Source organism: Ranitomeya imitator, chromosome 8, assembly GCF_032444005.1.
Source record: "Ranitomeya imitator isolate aRanImi1 chromosome 8, aRanImi1.pri, whole genome shotgun sequence".
Lineage (NCBI taxonomy): Eukaryota > Metazoa > Chordata > Amphibia > Anura > Dendrobatidae > Ranitomeya > Ranitomeya imitator.
The window spans coordinates 82,556,192-82,578,067 of record NC_091289.1 but is presented as its reverse complement, the minus strand read 5'-3'; the positions used below and the strand labels follow the sequence as shown (position 1 = coordinate 82,578,067).

At 45.4% G+C, this 21,876-nt stretch overlaps 1 protein-coding gene across 1 annotated transcript in view; it reads left to right on the top strand.

Moving 5' to 3' along the window:
• Window positions 1–21,876, top strand: part of NTMT2 (N-terminal Xaa-Pro-Lys N-methyltransferase 2) — a 683,026-nt gene that overhangs the window by 648,676 nt on the left and 12,474 nt on the right. The window contains exon 3 of the mRNA XM_069735933.1: window positions 17,419–17,668. Within this exon, the coding sequence (XP_069592034.1) occupies window positions 17,419–17,668 (250 nt within the window). The remainder of the gene's footprint in view (window positions 1–17,418; window positions 17,669–21,876) is intronic.

Below are 21,876 nucleotides of genomic sequence, written 5' to 3'. Positions count from 1 at the left end.
TGGGATCTTTTCCATCTGCGCTCAGCAGCTCTGGAAGCTCGCCTCAGTTCTTTTGTCATGCTGGTGTGCCAGGGTTGTCTGTTGATTTTGCGAGCTTTGGTATGTGTGAGAGGGGCAAGAGATTCCAAAGCTGCAGCTATTGTGGTGTTATATAGAGTGGCAGCATCATCCGCATTGTGTAGGGAGCTTATGTCTGTGAGAGGGAGGAGGGATTCAGAGAGTGAGTGAAGATCAAGGTGTTTAAGATTTCTGCGAGGGTGTGAGAGTTTGTGGGGTGGGGGTTGTAGACAAGGAGTGGAAAGGGAAGAGAATGTAAGTAGGTTGTGGTCAGAAAGAGGAAGAGGTGAGTTTGAGAGGTTAGATAGGGAGCAGAGGCGGGTGAGAATGAGGTCCAGTGTGTGACCATCTTTGTGGGTGGCTGTAGAAGACCATTGAGTGAGGCCAAAGGAGGAAGTGAGAGATAGAAGTTTAGTGGCAGCTGAGAGGGAAGTGTCAATGGGGATGTTGAAGTCGCCCATGATGATAGTGGGGATGTCAGCGGCGAGGAAGTGGAGTAGCCAGGTGGTGAAGTGGTCGAAGAAGGTGGTGGCTGGCCCTGGGGGACGGTAGATGACAGCCAGTTGGAGGTTGGAGGGGGAGTAGATGCGCACAGAGTGCACCTCAAAGGAAGGGAGGATAACAGAGGGTGGCAGTGGGATTGGGGTGAAGGAGCAGTTATCTGACAGGAGAAAACCAACTCCTCCGCCATGCTTGCTGCTGGGGCGGGGTGTGTGAGAAAGGTGGAAGCCACCGTAAGAGAGTGCCGCAGGGGAGGCTGTGTCAGAAGGGGTGAGCCAGGTTTCAGTGATGCCGAGGAAGGAGAGTTTGTTATTGATAAAGAGGTCATGGATAAATGGAAGTTTATTGCAGACAGAGCGTGCGTTCCATAGTGCTCCAGATAGGGAAATTGGGGGAGTGGGGGCAGGATGAATGGGTATGAGGTTACTGTGGTTGCGAGGACGTGTAGAGGATCGTGGCAGGGGATTAGAAATAAGTGTGGGGATGTGATGAGGAGGGCCAGGATTTGGGGATATGTCGCCAGCAATGAGGAGCAGCAGACAGAGCGTTAGAAGGTGTGAGCTGGATAGGTCATGATGTGGCCGTGTGTGCCTGGCGAGAAAGGATTGTATGTGGAGGAATAGTTCTGTGGAGGAGGTGAGATGACTGGGGAGGATGGAGGGAGAAATGACTAGTTCTTTACTGGGTGGAGGGACTACAGGAGATAGGAAGAAATAGAGTAGTATGGGGGTGAATGTGAAAAGAAACCGAAACATTATAGTGGTTTTCTATTCCTTTACCTTCCAGTCAATTCCAGTCCAATTCTAGTCTAATTCATAGCAATTAAAAAACTGCAATTTAAAAATGCAATTTCTAAGATGGTCAGACACGTCTGGTCAGACTCATGGCTATGAATTTATGGGCACCTAAGGGCTCACAGCTGAGAGGGAGGATGTGGGCGTGTGTGTCTAGAGCACATGTTCACAGTTAAGCCAGGTCATAAAGAGGGGGTGGGGTAGATGGCCACTCAGGTATGCAAGCAAGAAGCAAGGGAAGTGAAATACGAATGGATAGAAAACAATGGGTAAGCAAAGCATACCAGGTGGGAATTATATGCAGTTCACATAAACACACATTGCAGGAAAGGCAGAGTAGATGGACAGCAGCATACCAGGTGGGAATTATATGCAGTTCACATAAACACACATTGCAGGAAAGGCAGAGTAGATGGACAGCAGCATACCAGGTGGGAATTATATGCAGTTCACATAAACACACATTGCAGGAAAGGCAGAGTAGATGGACAGCAGCATACCAGGTGGGAATTATATGCAGTTCACATAAACACACATTGCAGGAAAGGCAGAGTAGATGGACAGCAGCATACCAGGTGGGAATTATATGCAGTTCACATAAACACACATTGCAGGAAAGGCAGAGTAGATGGACAGCAGCATACCAGGTGGGAATTATATGCAGTTCACATAAACACACATTGCAGGAAAGGCAGAGTAGATGGACAGCAGCATACCTGTGGGTAGACAAAACAGCTTGATTAGAGGATACAGGTGGTGATGAGGATGATGAAAGTACAGCAGTGATGAATGCTCAAATGCCCCATGGAATTCTAGTCTAATTCATAGCAATTAAAAAACTGCAATTTAAAAATGCAATTTCTAAGATGGTCAGACACGTCTGGTCAGACTCATGGCTATGAATTTATGGCATTACAGGAGCTTGCTTGCCCTGCTGCTAGTGTGCTATCAGAAAGAGTCTTCAGTGCTGCTGGTTCAATACTGACCGAAAAAAGAACATAGCCAGAATGTTGATGATCTAACCGTCATTAAAAATGAACCAATCATGGATTTCAAATTATTTTGCCCCACCTTCCCCTGCTGACACGTAGCTTGCCTGAAAAATGTCTTGCTTTTGGCCTCCTCTTACTGACTTCTACAATTCCTCCATTTGCAGCTGCTGAATGTCCACCATAGGCCATTTTATACCTAAATGGGCTGACTCCCCCCACAGTGCCGGGGTCACCACCTGGCGCAAGCACCCGTGCGAGTGCCGTTTGCCTGGACAGGGGGGTGGGCCCACTCTTGGGCGACGGCACTGGCACAGGGTCCCTCATAGTATAATGAAGGGTCTCTGATGGTGGTGGTGCACAACCAACGTCAGACACACTGTCGCAATATGAGGGGCCCTGTGTCAGTGCCGCCGCCCACGAGAGAGTGTTCCCCCCCAGCTCGAACAGTGCTCTACCACTTGCAATACTTACCTCTCCATGCTCCACCACTGTGTAGTCTGTGTTGTTAAATCCTTCAATGGTACTGCCAATACAAATTTGTTGAAATGATAAATGATAGTTAAAATATACAGGGGCCCTGGCCTCCATTTAGACCAGTTAATACTTGGCTCCTACTACCACTGTCTTCTACTCAGCAGAGGAGCACACCCCTGTACCTAGCTATGCCACCTGTTTATTTATGAACAATTTTTTGGCAGACATTTAGCCCACTTTATTATTTGGGCCTATTAACTGTGTCTGCCACTCATTACAGTTTTCCTCCACTGAACAAAGCAATGCCGCCTGTTTAGTCCTGTTACCAATTTTGAACTGCATTTAGCCTACTTTATTATTTGGGCCTACTAACTGTGTCTGCCACTCATTACAGTTTTCCTCCACTGAACAAAGCAATGTTGCCTGTTTAGCCCTGTTACTAATTTTGAACTGCATTTAGCCTACTTTATTATTTGGGCCTACTAACTGTGTCTGCCACTCATTACAGTTTTCCTCCACTGAACAGAGCAATGCCGCCTGTTTTGTCCTGTTGACAATTTTGAACTGCATTTAGCCTACTTTATCATTTGGGCCTACTAACTGTGTCTGCCACTCATTACAGTTTTCCTCCACTAAACAAAGCAATGCCGCCTGTTTAGTCCTGTTACCAATTTTGAACTGCATTTAGCCTACTTTATTCTTTGGGCCTTCTAACTGTCTGCCACTCATTACAGTTTTCCTCCACTGAACAAAGCAATGCCGCCTGTTTAGCCCTGTTACCAATTTTGAACTGCATTTTGCCCACTTTATTATTTGGGCCTACTAACTGTGTCTGCCACTCATTGCCATCTCCATGTGCAGTTCCACCATTACTCCAAAGCAACATGCCCGCTGCCTTGGGGTCATCCTTGATTCTGACCTTTCATTCACCCCCTACATCCGATCACTGGCTCGCTCTTCTTACCTGCATCTCAAAAACATTTCTAGAATTCGCCCTTTTCTTAATTTCGACTCTGCAAAAACTCTGACTGTTTCACTTATTCATTCTCGTCTGGACTATTGTAACTCTCTACTAATCGGTCTCCCTCTTGCAAAACTCTCCCCGCTCCAATCTGTCCTGAATGCTGCAGCCAGGATCATATTCCTCACCAACCGTTACACCGATGCCTCTACCCTGTGCCAGTCATTACACTGGCTACCCATCCACTCCAGAATCCAGTACAAAACTACTACCCTCATCCACAAAGCACTCCATGGCTCAGCACCACCCTACATCTCCTCCCTGGTATCAGTCTACCACCCTACCCGTGCCCTCCGCTCCGCTAATGACCTCAGGTTAGCATCCTCAATAATCAGAACCTCCCACTCCCGTCTCCAAGACTTTACACGTGCTGCGCCGACTCTTTGGAATGCACTACCTAGGTTAATACGATTAATCCCCAATCCCCACAGTTTTAAGCGTGCCCTAAAAACTCATTTGTTCAGACTGGCCTACCGCCTCAATGCATTAACCTAACGATCCCTGTGTGGCCTATTTATAATAAAAAAAAAAAAAAAAAAAAAAAAAGGTTCCTCGCATCATGTTCTCATACACTTTATGCAGTATTAGCCCTCTGTGTCTGTACTGCTACATACTTAGGCAGGTAACTGGTTCATGCAGCTTTACATGAACACCTGAGCCTTACACTATAGCTGGTCCGAATAACTAAAGCAATTGTTACCATCCACCTCTCGTGTCTCCCCTTTTCCCCATAGTTTGTAAGCTTGCGAGCAAGGCCCTCACTCCTCCTGGTATCTGTTTTGAACTGTATTTCTGTTATGCTGTAATGTCTATTGTCTGTACAAGTCCCCTCTATAATTTGTAAAGCGCTGCGGAATATGTTGGCGCTATATAAATAAAATTATTATTATTTATTATTACAGTTTTCCTCCACTGAATACAGCAATGCCGCCTGTTTAGTCCTGTTACCAATTTTGAACTGCATTTAGCTTACTTTATTATTTGGGCCTATATCTGTGTTTCCTCCTCATCCTGCCCATTGGCCAGCCACTGCTAGATGAGCCTGCTGGTACATTGACCCAGACCACTACATTCCCCTTGCACTCTACACAGCCAGAATCTGACCCTGCTGAAAGTCAGGTTCCCCTTCCTGCATACTATACCACCTTACATGGGGACAAAGAGGAAGATGCAGATGAAAGTGCAGGTTCCTTCATCAGGTGAGGGGCATATTCATTGGCGATGTCACTGGCACAGGGCCCCTCATAGTACGCAAAAGTGTCTCTGCCAGTGGGAGGTGCCACCTGCCGTCAAAGACACCGCCGTACTATGAGGGGCCCTGTGCCAGTGCCAAAAAGTGCCCCCCCGTTTGCTCAGGATCACAGCACTTGCAAAGTTGAAATACTTACCTCTCCCTGCTCCACCGCCGTGACGTATTCCGCATTTCCTGGGCTCACGAAAATCTTGAGCCAGCCCTACCCCCCCCATAACTTTAGCCAAATGACCTCCTGTTTTCAATGCCTAACTATTAGTATAAAGTAAATTAAGACTGACAAGCTTAAGTAATAAGAATTGATGTTTTTGGCATTAAAATGGGCACTGTAGGTGTTTTCCTGTCCTCCACTCACTGCCGACTTTGATTCCCCATTGACTTGCATTGGGTTTCGTGTTTCAGTCGGCCCCTGACTTTTCGCAATAATTGGCCGATTTCACCCGACCCGACTTTTGACAAAGTCGGGTTTCGTGAAACCCGACTCGATCAGAAAATAGTAAAAGTCGCTCAACTCTAAACAGAAGTATAACCGACTCAGATCCCAGGAACCACCAGCATTAAATAGCTGCCCCAGAACCAAAGAGAGGCAGACTATTTTAACCCAGACCTGACCAGGATGGAGCCAGAACCAGCCCATCCAGAGTTATGACAGCTGAGTTGCATACAAAGAACACCATTCCTACTGTGAAGCATGGGAGTGGCAACATCATGCTTTGGGGCAATTTCTCTACAAAAGGACCAGGACAACTGAGCCATGTACATAAAATAATGAATGGGGCCATGTATAGTGAGATTTGGAGTGCAAACCTCCTTCCACCAGCAAGGGCATTGAACATGAAACATGGATGGGTCTTTCAGCATGATAATGATCCCAAGCACACCACCAGGGCAATGAAGGAGTGGCTTCGTAAGAAGCATATAAAGGTCTTAGAGGGGCCTAGCCAGTCTCCAGATCTCAACCCCCATAGCAATCCTTTGGAAGGAGTTGAAAGTCTGTTGAAAGTTGCCCAGCGACAGGCCCCAAACATTACTGCTCTAGAGGAGATGTGCATAGAGGAATGGGCCAACATACCACCAACAAAGTGTGCCAAACTTGTGAAGACTTACAGAAAACATTTGATCACTGTCATTGCCAACAAAGGATATATAACAAAATATTGAGATGAACTTTTGTTAACCCCTTCATGACCTTGGGATTTTCCATTTTTCGGTGTTCGTTTTTCTCTCCCCTCCTTCCCAGAGCCATAACTTTTTTATTTTTCCATCAATATGGCCATGTGAGGGCATATTTTTTGTACTAGAAAACGGGAAAAAAATTCTAAGTGTGTTTAATTGCAAAAAAAGTGCAATCCCACACTTGTTTTTTGTTTGGCTTTTTTACTAGGTTCCCTAAATGGTAAAACTGACATGCCATTATGATTTTCCAGGTCATTACTAGTTCATAGACACCAAACATGTCTAGTTTATTTTTTATCTAAGTGGTGAAAAAAAATTCCAAACTTTGCTAAAAAAAAATAAAAAAAATTGCACCATTTTCCAATACCCGTAGCGTCTCCATTTTTCGTGGTCTGGGGTCGGGTGAGGGCTTATTTTTTGTGTGCTGAGCTGTCGTTTTTAATTATCCCATTTTGGTGCAGATTACTGATGAGCGGGTGTACTCGTAGCTCGGGTTTTCCTGAGCACGCTCGGGTGGTCTCCGAGTATTTATGACTGCTCGGAGATTTAGTTTTCCTCACAGCAGCTGGATGATTTGCGACTGTTAGACAGTTTGATTACATGTGGGAATTCCCTAGCATCTAGGCAACCCCCACATGTACTCAGGCTGGATAGTAGCTGTAAATCATTCAGCTGAGGTAATGAAAACTAAATTTCCGAACACTAACAAATACTCGGAAAACCCGAGCAATGAGTATACTCCCTCATCACTAGTGCAGATATATTCTTTTAACCGCCTGTTATTGCATTTTAATGCAATGTCGCAGCGACCAAAAAAACGTAATTCAGGCGTTTTTAATTTTTTTCTCGCTACGACGTTTAGCAATCAAGTTAATCCTTTTTTTTTATTGATAGATCGAGCAATTCTGAATGCGGCAATACCAAATATGTGTAGGTTTGATTTTCATTTATTGTTTTATTTTGAATGGGGCGATTTAAACTTTTACATTTTTTTATTTTTTTCATATTTTTTTTAAACATTTTTTTTTACTTTTACCATGCTTCAGTAGCCTCCATTTTAGAAGCTGGCACAACTCAATCGGCTCAGCTACATAGGAGCAATCATCAAATCGCTGCTATGTAGCTGAATTACAGGCTTGCTATGAGCGCCGACCACAGGGTGGCGCTCACAGCAAGCCGGCATCAGCAACCATAGTGGTCTCAAGGAGATCGCTGACCCCCGATTATGTGACTGGGGTCGGCGATGCACTCATTTCTGGCCCGATTCGTTTGACAGCAGCATTTAACTAGTTAACAGCTGCGGGTGGATCGTGATTCCACCAGTCGCTATTGAGGGCACATGTCAGCTGTTCAAAATAGGCTCTGATGAGGGCTCACCGCCGGAGCCCGCATCAAAGTAGGGGATCTGACCTCGGACATACTATCCCATCCGAGGTCAGAAAGGGGTTAATGACCAAATACTTATTTTCCACCATATTTTGCAAAATAAATCTTGCCAAATCAAATAAGGTGATTTTTTGGATTTGTTTTCTCATTTTGACTCTCATAGTTGTGGTCTACCTATGATGTCAATTACAGGCCTCTCTCATCTTTTTAAGTGGGAGAACTTGCACAATTTGTCACTGACTAAATCCTTTTTTTTCCACACTGTATACACACTGCTCAAAAAAATAAAGGGAACACTTAAACAACAGAATCTAACTCTAAGTAAAGCAAACTTCTGTGAAATCAAACTGTCCACTAAAGGTACCTTCACACTGAGCAACTTTAGAACAAGAACGACAGCGATCCGTGACGTTGCAGCGTCCTGGATAGCGATCTCGTTGTGTTTGACATGCAGCAGCGATCAGGATCCCACTGTGACATCGCTGGTCGTAGCTAGAAGTCCGGAACTTTATTTGGTCGTCAGGTCGGCGTGATTCGTCATGTTTGACAGCAAAAGCAACGATGCCAGCAATGTTTTTTCATGGAGCTAACAACCAGCGAGAACGATAAGTACGTCACTGGATCGCTCCTGCATCGTTCTGCTGTTGCCGTGTTTGACGTCTCCTAGCGACCTAAACAGCGACGCTGCAGTGATCGGCTCGTTGTCTATATCGCTGCATCGTCGCTAAAGTGTAACGGTACCTTTAGGAAGCAACACTGATTGACAATCAATATCACAATCTGTTGTGATAAGTGCCAGTATTCACAGGAGGTCTGTACTTAGTATGCAGTGTCTGTGTAGAGGTTATACAGTGATCACTGGTGGCATTATACACAGGACCTCTGTATATAGTATACAGTGTATAGTGTCAGTGTATAGGTAACACACTGACTCACCAGTGACATCTCTAGGTGAAGTCCTTCATCTTTCATCCAGCGCATACCGCCATCACTTCATCCAGCCAGGACTCGTCTCTGCAGGAAATAACACAATTATCTTGAGCTCCGCTTGCAGAACGCATTACTTAATTTTTCCCAACTTCTGCATTACACCACATGAAGAAAAAATGGCGACATAGTGTCACTCTGCACAGTAACAGGACCGCCCCCCATTTAAAACAGTATACTCGAAAAATAAAATAAATACATCACTGCAGTAATAATATCCCATAATTAGCCCCTATGGTAATAATAATATCCCCCATCCTGGCCCCGTGCATCTCATTCCTTGCTCCAGCCATATGTTCTCACATCCTGCCCTCATGAGTATCCATTATGACCCATATGATCTCCCCATCCTGCCCCATCAGTCTCCATCGTATCCATCCTGCCCCATGATCCTGCACTATCTGTCTCCAATCCTGCCCCATGTCTTTCATTCTGCCCCGTGTCTCCAATCATGCCCCGTATCTACATTCTGCCTATGTCTCCAATCCTTCCCCATCTGTCTCCAGTCCTGCCCCCATTGTGTCCAGCATCTCTGCCCCCAGTGTGTCCAGCTTTCTGCCCCCAGTGTGTCCAGCATCTCTGCCCCAGTGTGTCCAGCATCTCTGCCCCCAATATGTCCAGCATCTCTGCCCTCAATGTGTCCAGCATCTCTGCCCCCAATGTGTCCAGCATCTCAGCCCCCAATGTCTAGCATCTCTGCCCCCAATATCCAGCATCTCTGCCCCAAAGTGTCTAGCATCTCTGCCCCAATGTGTCCAGCATCTCTGCCCCAAATGTGTCTAGCATCTCTGCCACCAATGTGTCCAGCATCACTGCCCAAATGTGTCTAGCATCTCTGCCAACAATGTGTCCAGCATCTCTGCCCCCAATGTGTCAAGCATCTCTGACCCCAATGTGTCCAGCATCTCTGCCCCAATGTGCCCAGCAACTCTGCCCCCAGTGTGTCCATCATCTCTGCCCCCAATGTGTCCAGCATTCTGCCCCCAATGTCCAGCATCTCTGCCCCAATGTGTCCAGCATCTCTGCCCCCAATGTGTCCAACAGTTCTTCACACCTCCGATTGGCTGGCAGCTGGCCCGCACGTCAATAGCGTTAAACTTCCGCAGCGCCGGTAGGGGCCCGGTGAGCAGATGAGACGGGGCCCGATGTGTGCCCCCTCTGCCCACCGGGCCAATACGCCAGTCAGGGAAGTAATGCCCTGATGGCGGCGGTCAATCTGAGCGGTAGCCCAGGGCCCCCCCACACCACTGGGCCCTGGGCTACCACCCAGATTGACCTCATTATAATCCGTCCCTGGTTACTCTACTGATATACAGCACTAATTTGCATTAAGAAAATACAGGTCACATATTTGGCAGTGTGGTATTTCAGTGACAGGCCTCATATATCTGCGTGCTGCAAGTTTGGGCATTGTAGGTCGGTTTCCAACTTTTTGTCCTGTCTGTTACTCAATTAATATACAGCACTCTTTTGCATTAAAATAAATATACAGTCCACATATTTGGCAGTGTGATATTTCCGTCACAGGCCTCATATATCTGCGTGCTCCAAGTTTGGGCATTTTAGGCCATTTTTCAACTGTTTTTGCTGTCTGTTACTCTAATTATATACAGCAGTATTTTGCCTGAAAGAAAATACAGGTCACATATTTGGTAGTGTGGTATTTCCGTGACAGGCCTCATATTTCTGTGTGCTCCAAGTTTGGACATTGTAGTCCGGTTTACCACTTTTTTTGCTGTCTGTTCCTCAAATGATATACAGCACAAATTTGCATTAAGAAAATACAGGCCACATATTTGGCAGTGTGGTATTTCAGTGACAGGCCTTATATATCTGCATGCTCCAGGTTTGGGCATTTTAGGCCATTTTTCAACTGTTTTTGCTGTCTGTTACTCTAATTATATACAGCACTATTTTGCATAATTTAAATTCACAAAAAAAACAAAAAATTGCATACAGTCTGCTATGTCAGGCTGAGCCCTGGTGTTTGTGTTTGAAAAATCGTAGATTTGTAGGCATACTGATTAGATATTATTTCGTTCCAAATAAATACATTTGTGTTGAGTTTTTGAAATAGTCCATTTAAAATGGGCAAGGCAAGGGACAAGGGAAGGGGAAGTGGACGTGATGCTGATGGTGCATGCAGAGGATGAGGCGATGGCCAAGGTGAAAGTGGGCCACAACAAAGACCCACATCTTCTCACTCGACCTTCCTGTCCCAGTTTCTAGGGGACCGCAGCACACCACTATTGAAGCCAAAGCATTGTGAAATAGTTGTTGGTTGGATAGCGGATAATGCTTCCAGTCAATTAGCCACCACCACGTCTTCCACACGGTCAAGTCTAAGTAGCTGTAAGTGTGGCACGGATATTTCTCACCCTGATCCTCCTTCCTCCCACCATGCCGAGTGCTCTGAGACAACTGATCTCACACTAGGACTCTCTGCAGAGCTGTTCAGTTTTCCATACCAAGATTCTGGACTCTCGGCCGGTCAACTTGAAGTGGGGACAGATGAGATCGCATGTAGAGATGCCCATAGCTTTGACCAGCCCCGGTCACACGAAGGCGATGGTGAGAAAGTGTCAGAGGAGGTGGACGATTGTGAGACACAATTGCCAGAAAATCAGGAGGACGAGCAGGGTGTGGAAGACGAGGTGGTGGATGAATATGACTGAACCAACCAGGCAGGAGGACATACAGAGCGAGGGCAGCAGCATACATGCGGAAAGAGGCATATCACCCCACAGGCAGGAAGAAGCAGTTTGGTGGCCACAGATAGAAGGCGTGCATCCATTCCCCGTAACACCAACATGAGTGATGTTGCCATTACAACTGTTAGATCTTTCTGAGTCAAGTTATTTTTTAAAGACTCTGCCGATAACCCCAAACAGGCCATTTGCAGCACCTGCCATGCCCGCATCAGCAGAGGTAGCAATACAACCAGCCTGACCACCACCAGCATGATCAGGCACATGGCACCAAAGCACCCGACTTTGTGGTCCGAACCCTAGGCTCCAGGACCACTGTCTGCAGGTGACACCACTGCTTCTTCCACTGTTTTGCGTAGATGCCTATCCCCAGTACACCGTGCATGTGAAGATGCCTCTAGCCCTGCACCTGTTGTTGCCCACAGTCAAGCAGTACCATCATCAAGCCTGTTTACGTCCTTGTCCCAGCACAACCTTCAGTTGTCTTTATCCCAGTCTTTCGAACGCAAGCGGAAATACCCAGCCAACGCCCCACAGGCCACAGTCCTAAATTCTAATATTTCTCTTCTGCTTGTGATAGAAATGTTGCCTTTTAGGCTCGTTGAGACGGAAGCTTTCCACAACCTAACAACGTTCCAGCCATCCCAAGGTACTCGGTCGCCAGTAGCCACTATTTCTCCCGGAGTGCCGTACCGGCATTACACCACCATGTGTCCCACAACATTACCGGTGCCCTCAACAATTTTGTTACAGGGAAATTCCACCTAACCACAGTCACGTGGACAAATGCATGTGGGCAGAGACGGTACATCTCATTGAAGGCACACTGGGTTAACATAGTGGAAGCCAGGACCCAGTTGGACCTTGGGATGGAACACATCCTCCCCACGCCAAGGATTGGTGGCTCTACATCAATCAGGCTTGCCCCCCAGTATACAGCTCCTGCGCCTCCTCCTCTTCATCCTCCATCTCTGAAATCAACACATCAGTCAGAAGCTGGAAGCACTGCAGCACTGCCTCAGCCAAGCTGCAATAGGCTGTGCTGAAGCTAATCTGCATAGGTGACAAACCGCACAATGCAGAAGAGTTGTGGACAGTGCTGAAAGAGCAGTCAGATATTTGGATGACACCGCTGAACCTACAGCCAGGCATGGTCATGTGTGACAATGACCGTAACCTGGTAGCGGCTCTGAGGCAAGGTGAGCTCACACACGTACCTTGCTTGGCCCATGTGCTTAACCTCATGGTTCAACGTTTTCTGAATAGCTACCCGGAGCTGCCGGACCTGCTAGTGAAAGTACACTGTCTGTCTGCCCATTTTAGAAAGTCAGCTACAGCTTCAGCCGCCCTTGCCATGCTTCAGCAGCGTTTGCAGCTTTCTGCTCACAAACTGGTGTGTGATGTCCCCACGCACTGGAACTGTACGCTGCATATGTTGGAAAGGATTTTTGAGCAAAAGAGGGCAGTTGTTGACTACCAACATCAACAAGGCCGTCGATATTCAGTTCAGACTCCACACATAAGACCTCAGGAGTTGATACGGATGTCTGACACACAGTATGTACCATCCTCCAAAACTTTGAGGACTGCACCAAGATGTTGAGCGGCGATGACTCCATAATTAGCATCACCATCCCGCTTCTCAGCATTCTGAAAACCTCTCTGCTCACAATTAAAGAGGATGCATTGCAGGCAGAGCATGAGGACATGGAGCAAGGAACCATACAGGGGGATTACACTCAGCTCAGCCTCATGTCTTTTCAACGTGGATTGGTAGTCAATGAGGAGGAGGAGGAGGAAGAACAGGAGCTACATTCATGCGCTATAGAGGGTAATACAAACACAGCTGTCATACCATCTATTCAGCGGGGATGGCCTGAGTACAGGGAGGGGGAGGATGAGGAGGAGGACAGCATAGTCAATCATCCTGTTGGTGAGGACACGGAAGTCTTGCCTGTTAGCAGTCTGGCACGCATGGTTGACTTTATGTTGCGCTGCGTTTCCCCTGAACCTCGCATTATTAAAATTTTGGGTGACACTCATTACTGGTTGGTGACACTTCTAGACCCACGCTACAAGGAGAACTTTCAATCTCTTCTGCCAGAGGCAGAGAGGTGTAATAAAATGTTGCAGTACCAGAGGGCCCTTGTAGCGGAATTAGTTAGAAAATTCCCATGTGAGAACGCTGGCAGCAGATGTCAGTTTGTTGTACAACCAAGGAGTCCAAGCGAGAGAGACAGAAGTACAATCCAGCTCAGGCAAGGTAACAATGGCAAAGCTTTGGGACAGTTTTCTCAGACCCTCCCTTCGTCCCTGTCAGAGGCAAGGGGTGCTGTCACAAGAAGTGCAATGCTTGGGAAGATGCTGAGGGAGTACCTTGCAGATCGTACAAACGTCCTCCGGGATTCCTCTGTGCCTTTTAATTATTGGGTATCCAAGCTGGACACTTGGCATGAACTGGCTCTCTACGCCTTGGAGGTCCTGGCCTGCCTTGCTGCTAGTGTTCTGTCAGAGCGGGTTTATAGTGCCACTGGTGGAATTATAACAGATAAGCGCATCCGCCTGTCAACTGAAAATGCCGCCAGGCTGACTCTTATAAAAATGAATAAGGGCTGGATTGGGAAAAACTTCTGTACACCACCAAGTGAAAACAGCGAAACATAACCTCAAATACATTCTCTGATTTGGAGAGGTGTACTCTCATGCACCTCTTCAAAACCACACATAGAAATACGCTTCCAGATTTGGTCTGTTTGTTGTTATCCTCCTCCTTATCAGCTACACCCAGTAGAGCACCAGAGTGAACGGATTCCGTAATGCCAAAGTCACAATTTTTTTTTGGCAAGGGTGTAACTATTATGCCCGTAACTAACTGGAAACCAAAACAAATGTTACACAGGGGAAAATGTCATAAAAAAGAGATGTAAGTATATTATTCCCATTTATTCTTATATTTTCCATTTTCCCAATCTCTGGACAGTCCTCTAATGAGGTAGTGTATACCTCTACAATAGAAAATTATTCCAAAACTTTTATATTATATTTTTATTTTTAGCCCTGTCTCTGAGCAGTGGCTAGGGACAAACATATCTCGTTGGACACATTCAGGCTTCAAATCTATGAACCTGTGTTCGCCCCATCCTTTTGTTATTTACTTTCATGGGTGGATTCACATTTTTTATTTATTTGTTTTATTTCATTATGATTTAGCTTTATGTCTCCTCATTCTCCACCACTAGATCACCAGGCTTTTCGGCTTGTGTATCACTAGAGGCAGTCAATTTTTTGGCAAGGGTGTCTAGGATGCTCATAATATGTTTTTAATCAATGTATCCCCCCTGGGGAAATGTTTGTCAGCCCATAAGCACTTAGTGTATGGGCATTACAAATGTTGGAGAAACGCTCCTTTCAATTGGGTCTAGGTTTTAATGAAGCCTTCTTACACCTCTCATCATTTTCCACCACTAGATCACCAGGATTCATGTGTTCCGTGCTGCTTCAGACAGTCAATTTTTTGCCAAGGGTATTATTATTATTATTTATTGTTATAGCGCCATGGCGCTTTACATGTGAGGAGGGGTATACATAATAAAAACAAGTACAATAATCTTAAACAATACAAGTCATAACTGGTACAGGAGGAGTGAGGACCCTGCCTGCGAAGGCCCACAATCTGCAAGGGATGGGAGAGAATACAGTAGGCGAGGATAGAGCTGGTCATGCAGCGGTTTGGTCGATCGGTGGTTACTGCAGGTTGTAGGCTTGTCGGAAGAGGTGGGTCTTCAGGTTCTTTTTGAAGGTTTCGATGGTAGGCGAGAGTCTGATGTGTTGTGGTAGAGGGTTCCAGAGTAGGGGTGATACGCGAGAGAAATCTTGTATATGATTGTGGGAAGAGGAGATAAGAGGGGAGTAGAGAAGGAGATCTTGTGAGGATCGGAGGTTGCGTGTAGGTAAGTACCGGGAGACGAGGTCACAGATGTATGGAGGAGACAGGTTGTTGATGGCTCTGTACATCATGGTTAGGGTTTTGTAGTGGAGTCTCTGGGAAATGGGGAGCCAGTAAAGGGATTGACAGAGGGGAGAGGCCGGGGAATAGCGGGGGGACAGGTGGATTAGTCGGGCAGCAGAGTTTAGAATAGGTTGGAGGGGTGCGAGAGTGTTAGTGGGGAGGCCGCAGAGCAGGAGATTGCAGTAGTCAAGGCGAGAGATGATGAGGGCATGGACTAGGGTTTTTGCAGATTCTTGGTTGAGGAATGAACGGATTTGTGCAATATTTTTGAGTTGAAGGCGGCAGGAAGTGGAAAAGGCTTGGATATGTGGTTTGAAGGAGAGATCAGCATCAAGGATTACCCCGAGGCAGCGAGCTTGTGGGACTGGGGAGAGTGGGCAGCCATTTACTGTAATGGATAGGTTCATTGGGGAGGTCGCGTAAGATGGGGGAAAGATGATGAATTCTGTTTTGTCCATGTTAAGTTTCAGAAATCTAGCGAAGAAGGATGAAATAGTGGACAGACATTGAGGGATTCTGGTTAGTAGGGAGGTGATATCTGCTCCAGAGATGTAGATCTGTGTGTCATCAGCATAGAGGTGAAACTGAAAGCCATGAGATTCTATCTATTATCCCCATGAAATATTTCTGAAATATTTACCCCCCCCCCATTAGCAAATGCTTGTCAGGCCATGCACTCCATTACAAGTCTCAGAGACCCACACTCCTACATTGGGCCTACTTCTTAATTCTGTCTCCTGCAATATCTCTTGTTTACCTGACACTATATGACCAGGGTGAACGTGCTCTGTACTGTTATAGGCCGGTGAATTTTGAACAAGGGGTGCTGTGATTGCAATAGAATATTTTTAAAAAAGGTACCCCACAAAGGGCAGCATGGTGGCGCAGTGGTTAGCACTGCAGCCTTGCAGTGCTGGGGTCCTGAGTTCTAATCCCACCCAGGACAACATCTGCAAAGAGTTTGTATGTTATCTCCATGTTTGCGTGGATTTCCTCTGGGCACTCCGGTTTCCTCCCACATTCCCAAAACATACTGATAGGGATTCTAGATTGTGAGCCCCATAGGAGACAGTGATGATAATGTGTTCAAAACTGTAAAGCGCTGCGTAATATGTTAGCGCTATATAAAAATAAAGATTATTATTATTGTTGAAATGACATCCTTGTTGGCAAAGACTTCATAACATTTGTGTACCTTAAAGAGCTCACTTAAAAAGCTCATTTTTGTGTTGCCTGGTTGCTCACATTGGACACAATACACTTCATTTAAATTTGATAAAGCAATGCTGTTAGTTTGGCTCTGTAGTTCATTACAATTATTTCTTTGTCCACTATATTACTTTCTCTCCTTGAGAGCAAGAACTTTGGCTGCATCAAATGTACAAATGACAAATTTTCAAATGGCGATTTGGAATCCAGATTAAAATACGTTATACCGAATGCATTCAGACAATTACATAGCTGCATTTCCAGTAAAACATTTACAGATGTGTCAGACAATGCTCATAGTTACACAATCTTGAGAAATGTTTGTTTATTCACTTCACAAACAGTTCTAAGAATATATATGTTTGCTGTTTGTCATTGTAAAACATTAAGGTTTACTGAAACTCTGCCTGTGGTGGTTTGATCTAAGTCCTTGTGGCTTTTATATTCTAGGGGTTTATGGCTCCTCGTCTGATAAATCCATGATATCTCAGTTTCATCCAACCTTCAAAGGTGGCCACTTGAAGGGCTGGTTGAAACTAGAGTTACTACATAGTGTAAATCACTATATAAAAGACCAGAGTTACACGACTAAGACAGATGTAAAAACTGGGGTACATGTACAGTATGCTCATACCTGCATAATTGGGGATGCCCATGCAGTGCAGGTAATCTCCCGGGGGGGGATCGCGCTTAAAATACTCGGGTCTCCCGTAGACTTACATTGGGCCCATTGCTCGGGTCAGGTATCCGAGTATACCAATCTGCTCGACACAAGTAGCGACCACCCGAGCATTTTAGTGCTTGCTAATCACTAATTATATAATTAAGTGTATTCTTTTTCCTTCCATCTAGGGTCCTGGAAAAGCTGGCACTGACTTTGCCCTTGATTGTGGTTCAGGCATTGGAAGAGTGAGCAAACATGTTCTCTTACATTTTTTTAATAACATCGAGCTGGTGGACATGACAGAGCCCTTCTTAGAAGAAGCCCAAAACTATTTGGAAGCTGAAGCAGATCATGTAGAAACACTCTACTGTTACTGTCTGCAAGACTTTACTCCCACTGTTGGGAAGTACGATGTAATCTGGATGCAGTGGGTTTCAGGTTGGTATAATGATTCTTCACCAGTTAATGACCATGCTATTACCCCCCCCCCCTTTCTCACGAATCACATTTTTAGATTTCATCGTATAGCTTTTTTAATGGCTCTATATTTTTTCTCATTTGTTTATTCAAATAATTTTTGCCTGTTTTTTACGTCATGTTTATTTTCCTGTTTTTTGTTTTTGGATATCAGTGGCAAATGGTAAGAAAAATAAGAAATACGTGTTTATTTTTCACAATTTTTAATTTATAATTTTTTATGACCACAAAATACTGCTAAAACATTTTAAATTACTTTCCTCTTTCTGTGGAAAATTATTTTTGTATATTGTACATATGCTTTTTTTTAAATATTTTTTTGCTGTTTCTAATTATTTATGCTTTCCATTTATTTCATATATTATTGCCCCTCCATGAGGTCTTAAAGTATCTTTGGTGAAGGGGATGAGTCTTTTTAACATAACAATACATTGTTTTGTTGTTTTTTTACTGACTTCACTTTTAACTAGAGCTGTTATATAAGGCTACTTTCACACTTGCGTCTTCTGACGGACGTCGCAATGCGTCGTTTTGGAGAAAAAACGCATCCTGCATTGTTGCCCGCAGGATACGGTTTTTCTCCATAGACTTGCATTAGCGACGCATTGCGACTTATGGCCACACGTCGCATCCGTCGTGCGACGGATGGTCGTGTTTTGGCGGTCCGTCGGCACAAAAAAACATTCCATGTAACCTTTTTTTGTGCGTCGAGTCCGCCATTTCCGACCGCGCATGCGTGGCCGGAACTCCACCCCCTCCTCCCCGGTCATCACAATGGGCAGCGGATGCGTTGTAAAACTGCATCCGCTGCCCACATTGTGCTACATTTAGCACACCGTCCGTCGGTATGTCGGGCCGACGGTTTGCGACGGCCTCGTACCGACGGGAGTGTGAAAGTAGCCTTAGCCGCAGGTACAAAGGAATTTCAGCCTACAAACAACATATCAGAGCTGTCTCTGTTTCCTACGACTCCGCAGCTTCGGTTGCCTCCCCACACCTAGTGAGCAGATGTTCACTGGGTTCGGAGATGAAAGCATGGCAAGTGCTTCCTAATTTATATACAGAGAACTAGTTTGGTGCAGTGTATACAGAGATTGAGACATCAACATGGTAATAAATCATGTTTGTCTATTCTCTAGAAAATCTAATTGTGTCAGACAACCAGCTTTCATCTGCCACAGCCTTAAGGTACCTTCACACATAACGATATCGTTAAGGATATCGTTGCAACGTCACGCTTTTTGTGACGTAGCAACGATCCCGCTAACGATCTCGTTATGTGTGACAGCGACCAACGATCAGGCCCCTGCTGGGAAATCGTTGGTCGCTGGGGAATGATCAGGACCTTTTTTTGGTCGCTGATCACCCGCTGTCATCGCTGGATCGGCATGTGTGACGCCGATCCAGCGATGTGTTCACTTGTAACCAGGGTAAATATCGGGTTACTAAGCGCAGGGCCGCGTTTAGTAACCCGATATTTACCCTGGTTACCATTGTAAAAAAAAAAACAAAAAAAAACACTACATACTCACATTCCGATGTCTGTCACGTCCCCCGGCGTCCACAGGGTTAAAACTGCTTTCGGCAGGAGCGCTGCTAATGCACGCGCTCCGGCCGAGAGCTTCCCTGCACTGACTGTCAGTGCCGGCCGGAAAGCAGAGCACAGTGATGACGTCACTGCTGTTACTGCCGGTCAGTGCAGGGAAGCTTCTCGGCAGCAGCGCGTGCATTAGCAGTGCTCTTGCCGAAAGCAGTTTTAACCCTGTGGACGCTGGGGTACGTGACAGACATCGGAATGTGAGTATGTAGTGTTTTTTTTTTTTACTTTTACAATGGTAACCAGGGTAAATATCGGGTTACTAAGCGCGGACCTGCACCCGATGTTTACCCTGGTTACCCGGGTGCTGCAGGGGGACTTCGGCATCGTTGAAGACAGTTTCAACTATGCCGAAGTCTTTCCCATGATCGTTGGTCGCTGGAGAGAGCTGTCTGTGTGACAGCTCCCCAGCAACCACACAACGACTTACCAACGATCACGGCCAGTCGTTTAGTGTAACGGTACCTTTACAATCTAATGAAAGCTAGTTAGACTGCATTGATGTTTTATGACTCAGCAGTTTGCAAAAGACTACTTTATAGTCAGTGTGAACGCGCAGCACTGTGATCAATGTTCAGGCAGTGCTTGCTCTGACCAAGTTCGTGCTGTCAATCAAAATCATGAAAATTACTCAGTATGCAAATGGAGGGGTGATAAAGGTGTACTGAGCACTTGGGCATGCCAAGGTTGCGCTGAAGCCTCCTAATTTGTCATGGAATGTAACGAGTTTTAAAAGTAATTATATCTATGAAATATATATTGCCTGTATGATTTTTATAGGGGCGACGTTCCATATAAACTGTTTAATTAGCTTAATTTACATCTCGGGTGTGACAGACTCCCTTTACATGCCCAAGTCCCCAGAGTAATATAGCTTTAGCTTATAATCACCTCCCTCATCGGACTTTCGACACTTACCCAATGTTGATATATCATGTGATTTCTGCAGTTAATCAGCAGGCACTAATGTTCTGATCCATATAGAAAGGAGAATCTCCAGCATGGTGAAATACAGTTAGGGCCAGAAATATTTGGACAGTGACACAATTTTCGCGAGTTGGGCTCTGCATGCCACCACATTGGATTTGAAATGAAACCTCTACAACAGAATTCAAGTGCAGATTGTAACGTTTAATTTGAAGGGTTGAACAAAAATATCTGATAGAAAATGTAGGAATTGTAAACATTTCTTTACAAACACTCCACATTTTAGGAGGTCAAAAGTAATTGGACAAATAAACATAACCCAAACAAAATATTTTTATTTTCAATATTTTGTTGCAAATCCTTTGGAGGCAATCACTGCCTTAAGTCTGGAACCCATGGACATCACCAAACGCTGGGTTTCCTCCTTCTTAATGCTTTGCCAGGCCTTTACAGCCGCAGCCTTCAGGTCTTGCTTGTTTGTGGGTCTTTCCGTCTTAAGTCTGGATTTGAGCAAGTGAAATGCATGCTCAATTGGGTTTAGATCTGGAGATTGACTTGGCCATTGCAGAATGTTCCACTTTTTGGCACTCATGAACTCCTGGGTAGCTTTGGATGTATGCTTGGGGTCATTGTCCATCTGTACTATGAAGCGCCGTTCAATCAACTTTGCAGCATTTGGCTGAATCTGGGCTGAAAGTATATCCCGGTACACTTCAGAATTCATCCGGCTACTCTTGTCTGCTCTTATTTCATCAATAAACACAAGTGACCCAGTGCCATTGAAAGCCATGCATGCCCATGCCATCACGTTGCCTCCACCATGTTTTACAGAGGATGTGGTGTGCCTTGCTTCATGTGCCGTTCCCTTTCTTCTCCAAACTTTTTTCTTCCCATCATTCTGGTACAGGTTGATCTTTGTCTCATCTGTCCATAGAATACTTTTCCAGAACTGAGCTGGCTTCTTGAGGTGTTTTTCTGCAAATTTAACTCTGGCCTGTCTATTTTTGGTATTGATGAATGGTTTGCATCTAGATGTGAACCCTTTGTATTTACTGTCATGGAGTCTTCTCTTTACTGTTGACTTAGAGACAGATACACCTACTTCACTGAGAGTGTTCTGGACTTCAGTTGATGTTGTGAACGGGTTCTTCTTCACCAAATTAAGTATGCGGCGATCATCCACCACTGTTGTCATCCGTGGACGCCCAGGCCTTTTTGAGTTCCCAAGCTCACCAGTCAATTCCTTTTTTCTCAGAATGTACCCAACTGTTGATTTTGCTACTCCAAGCATGTCTGCTATCTCTCTGATGGATTTTTTCTTTTTTTTCAGCCTCAGGATGTTCTGCTTCACCTCAATTGAGAGTTCCTTTGACCGCATGTTGTCTGCTCACAGCAACAGCTTCCAAATGCAAAACCACACACCTGGAATCCACCCCTGACCTTTTAACTACTTCATTGATTACAGGTTAACGAGGGAGATGCCTTCAGAGTTAATTGCAGCCCTTAGAGTCCATTGTCCAATTACTTTTGGTCCCTTGAAAAAGAGGACGCTATGCATTACAGAGCTATGATTCCTAAACCCTTTCTCCGATTTGGATGTGGAAACTATCATATTGCAGCTGGGAGTGTGCACTTTCAGCCCATA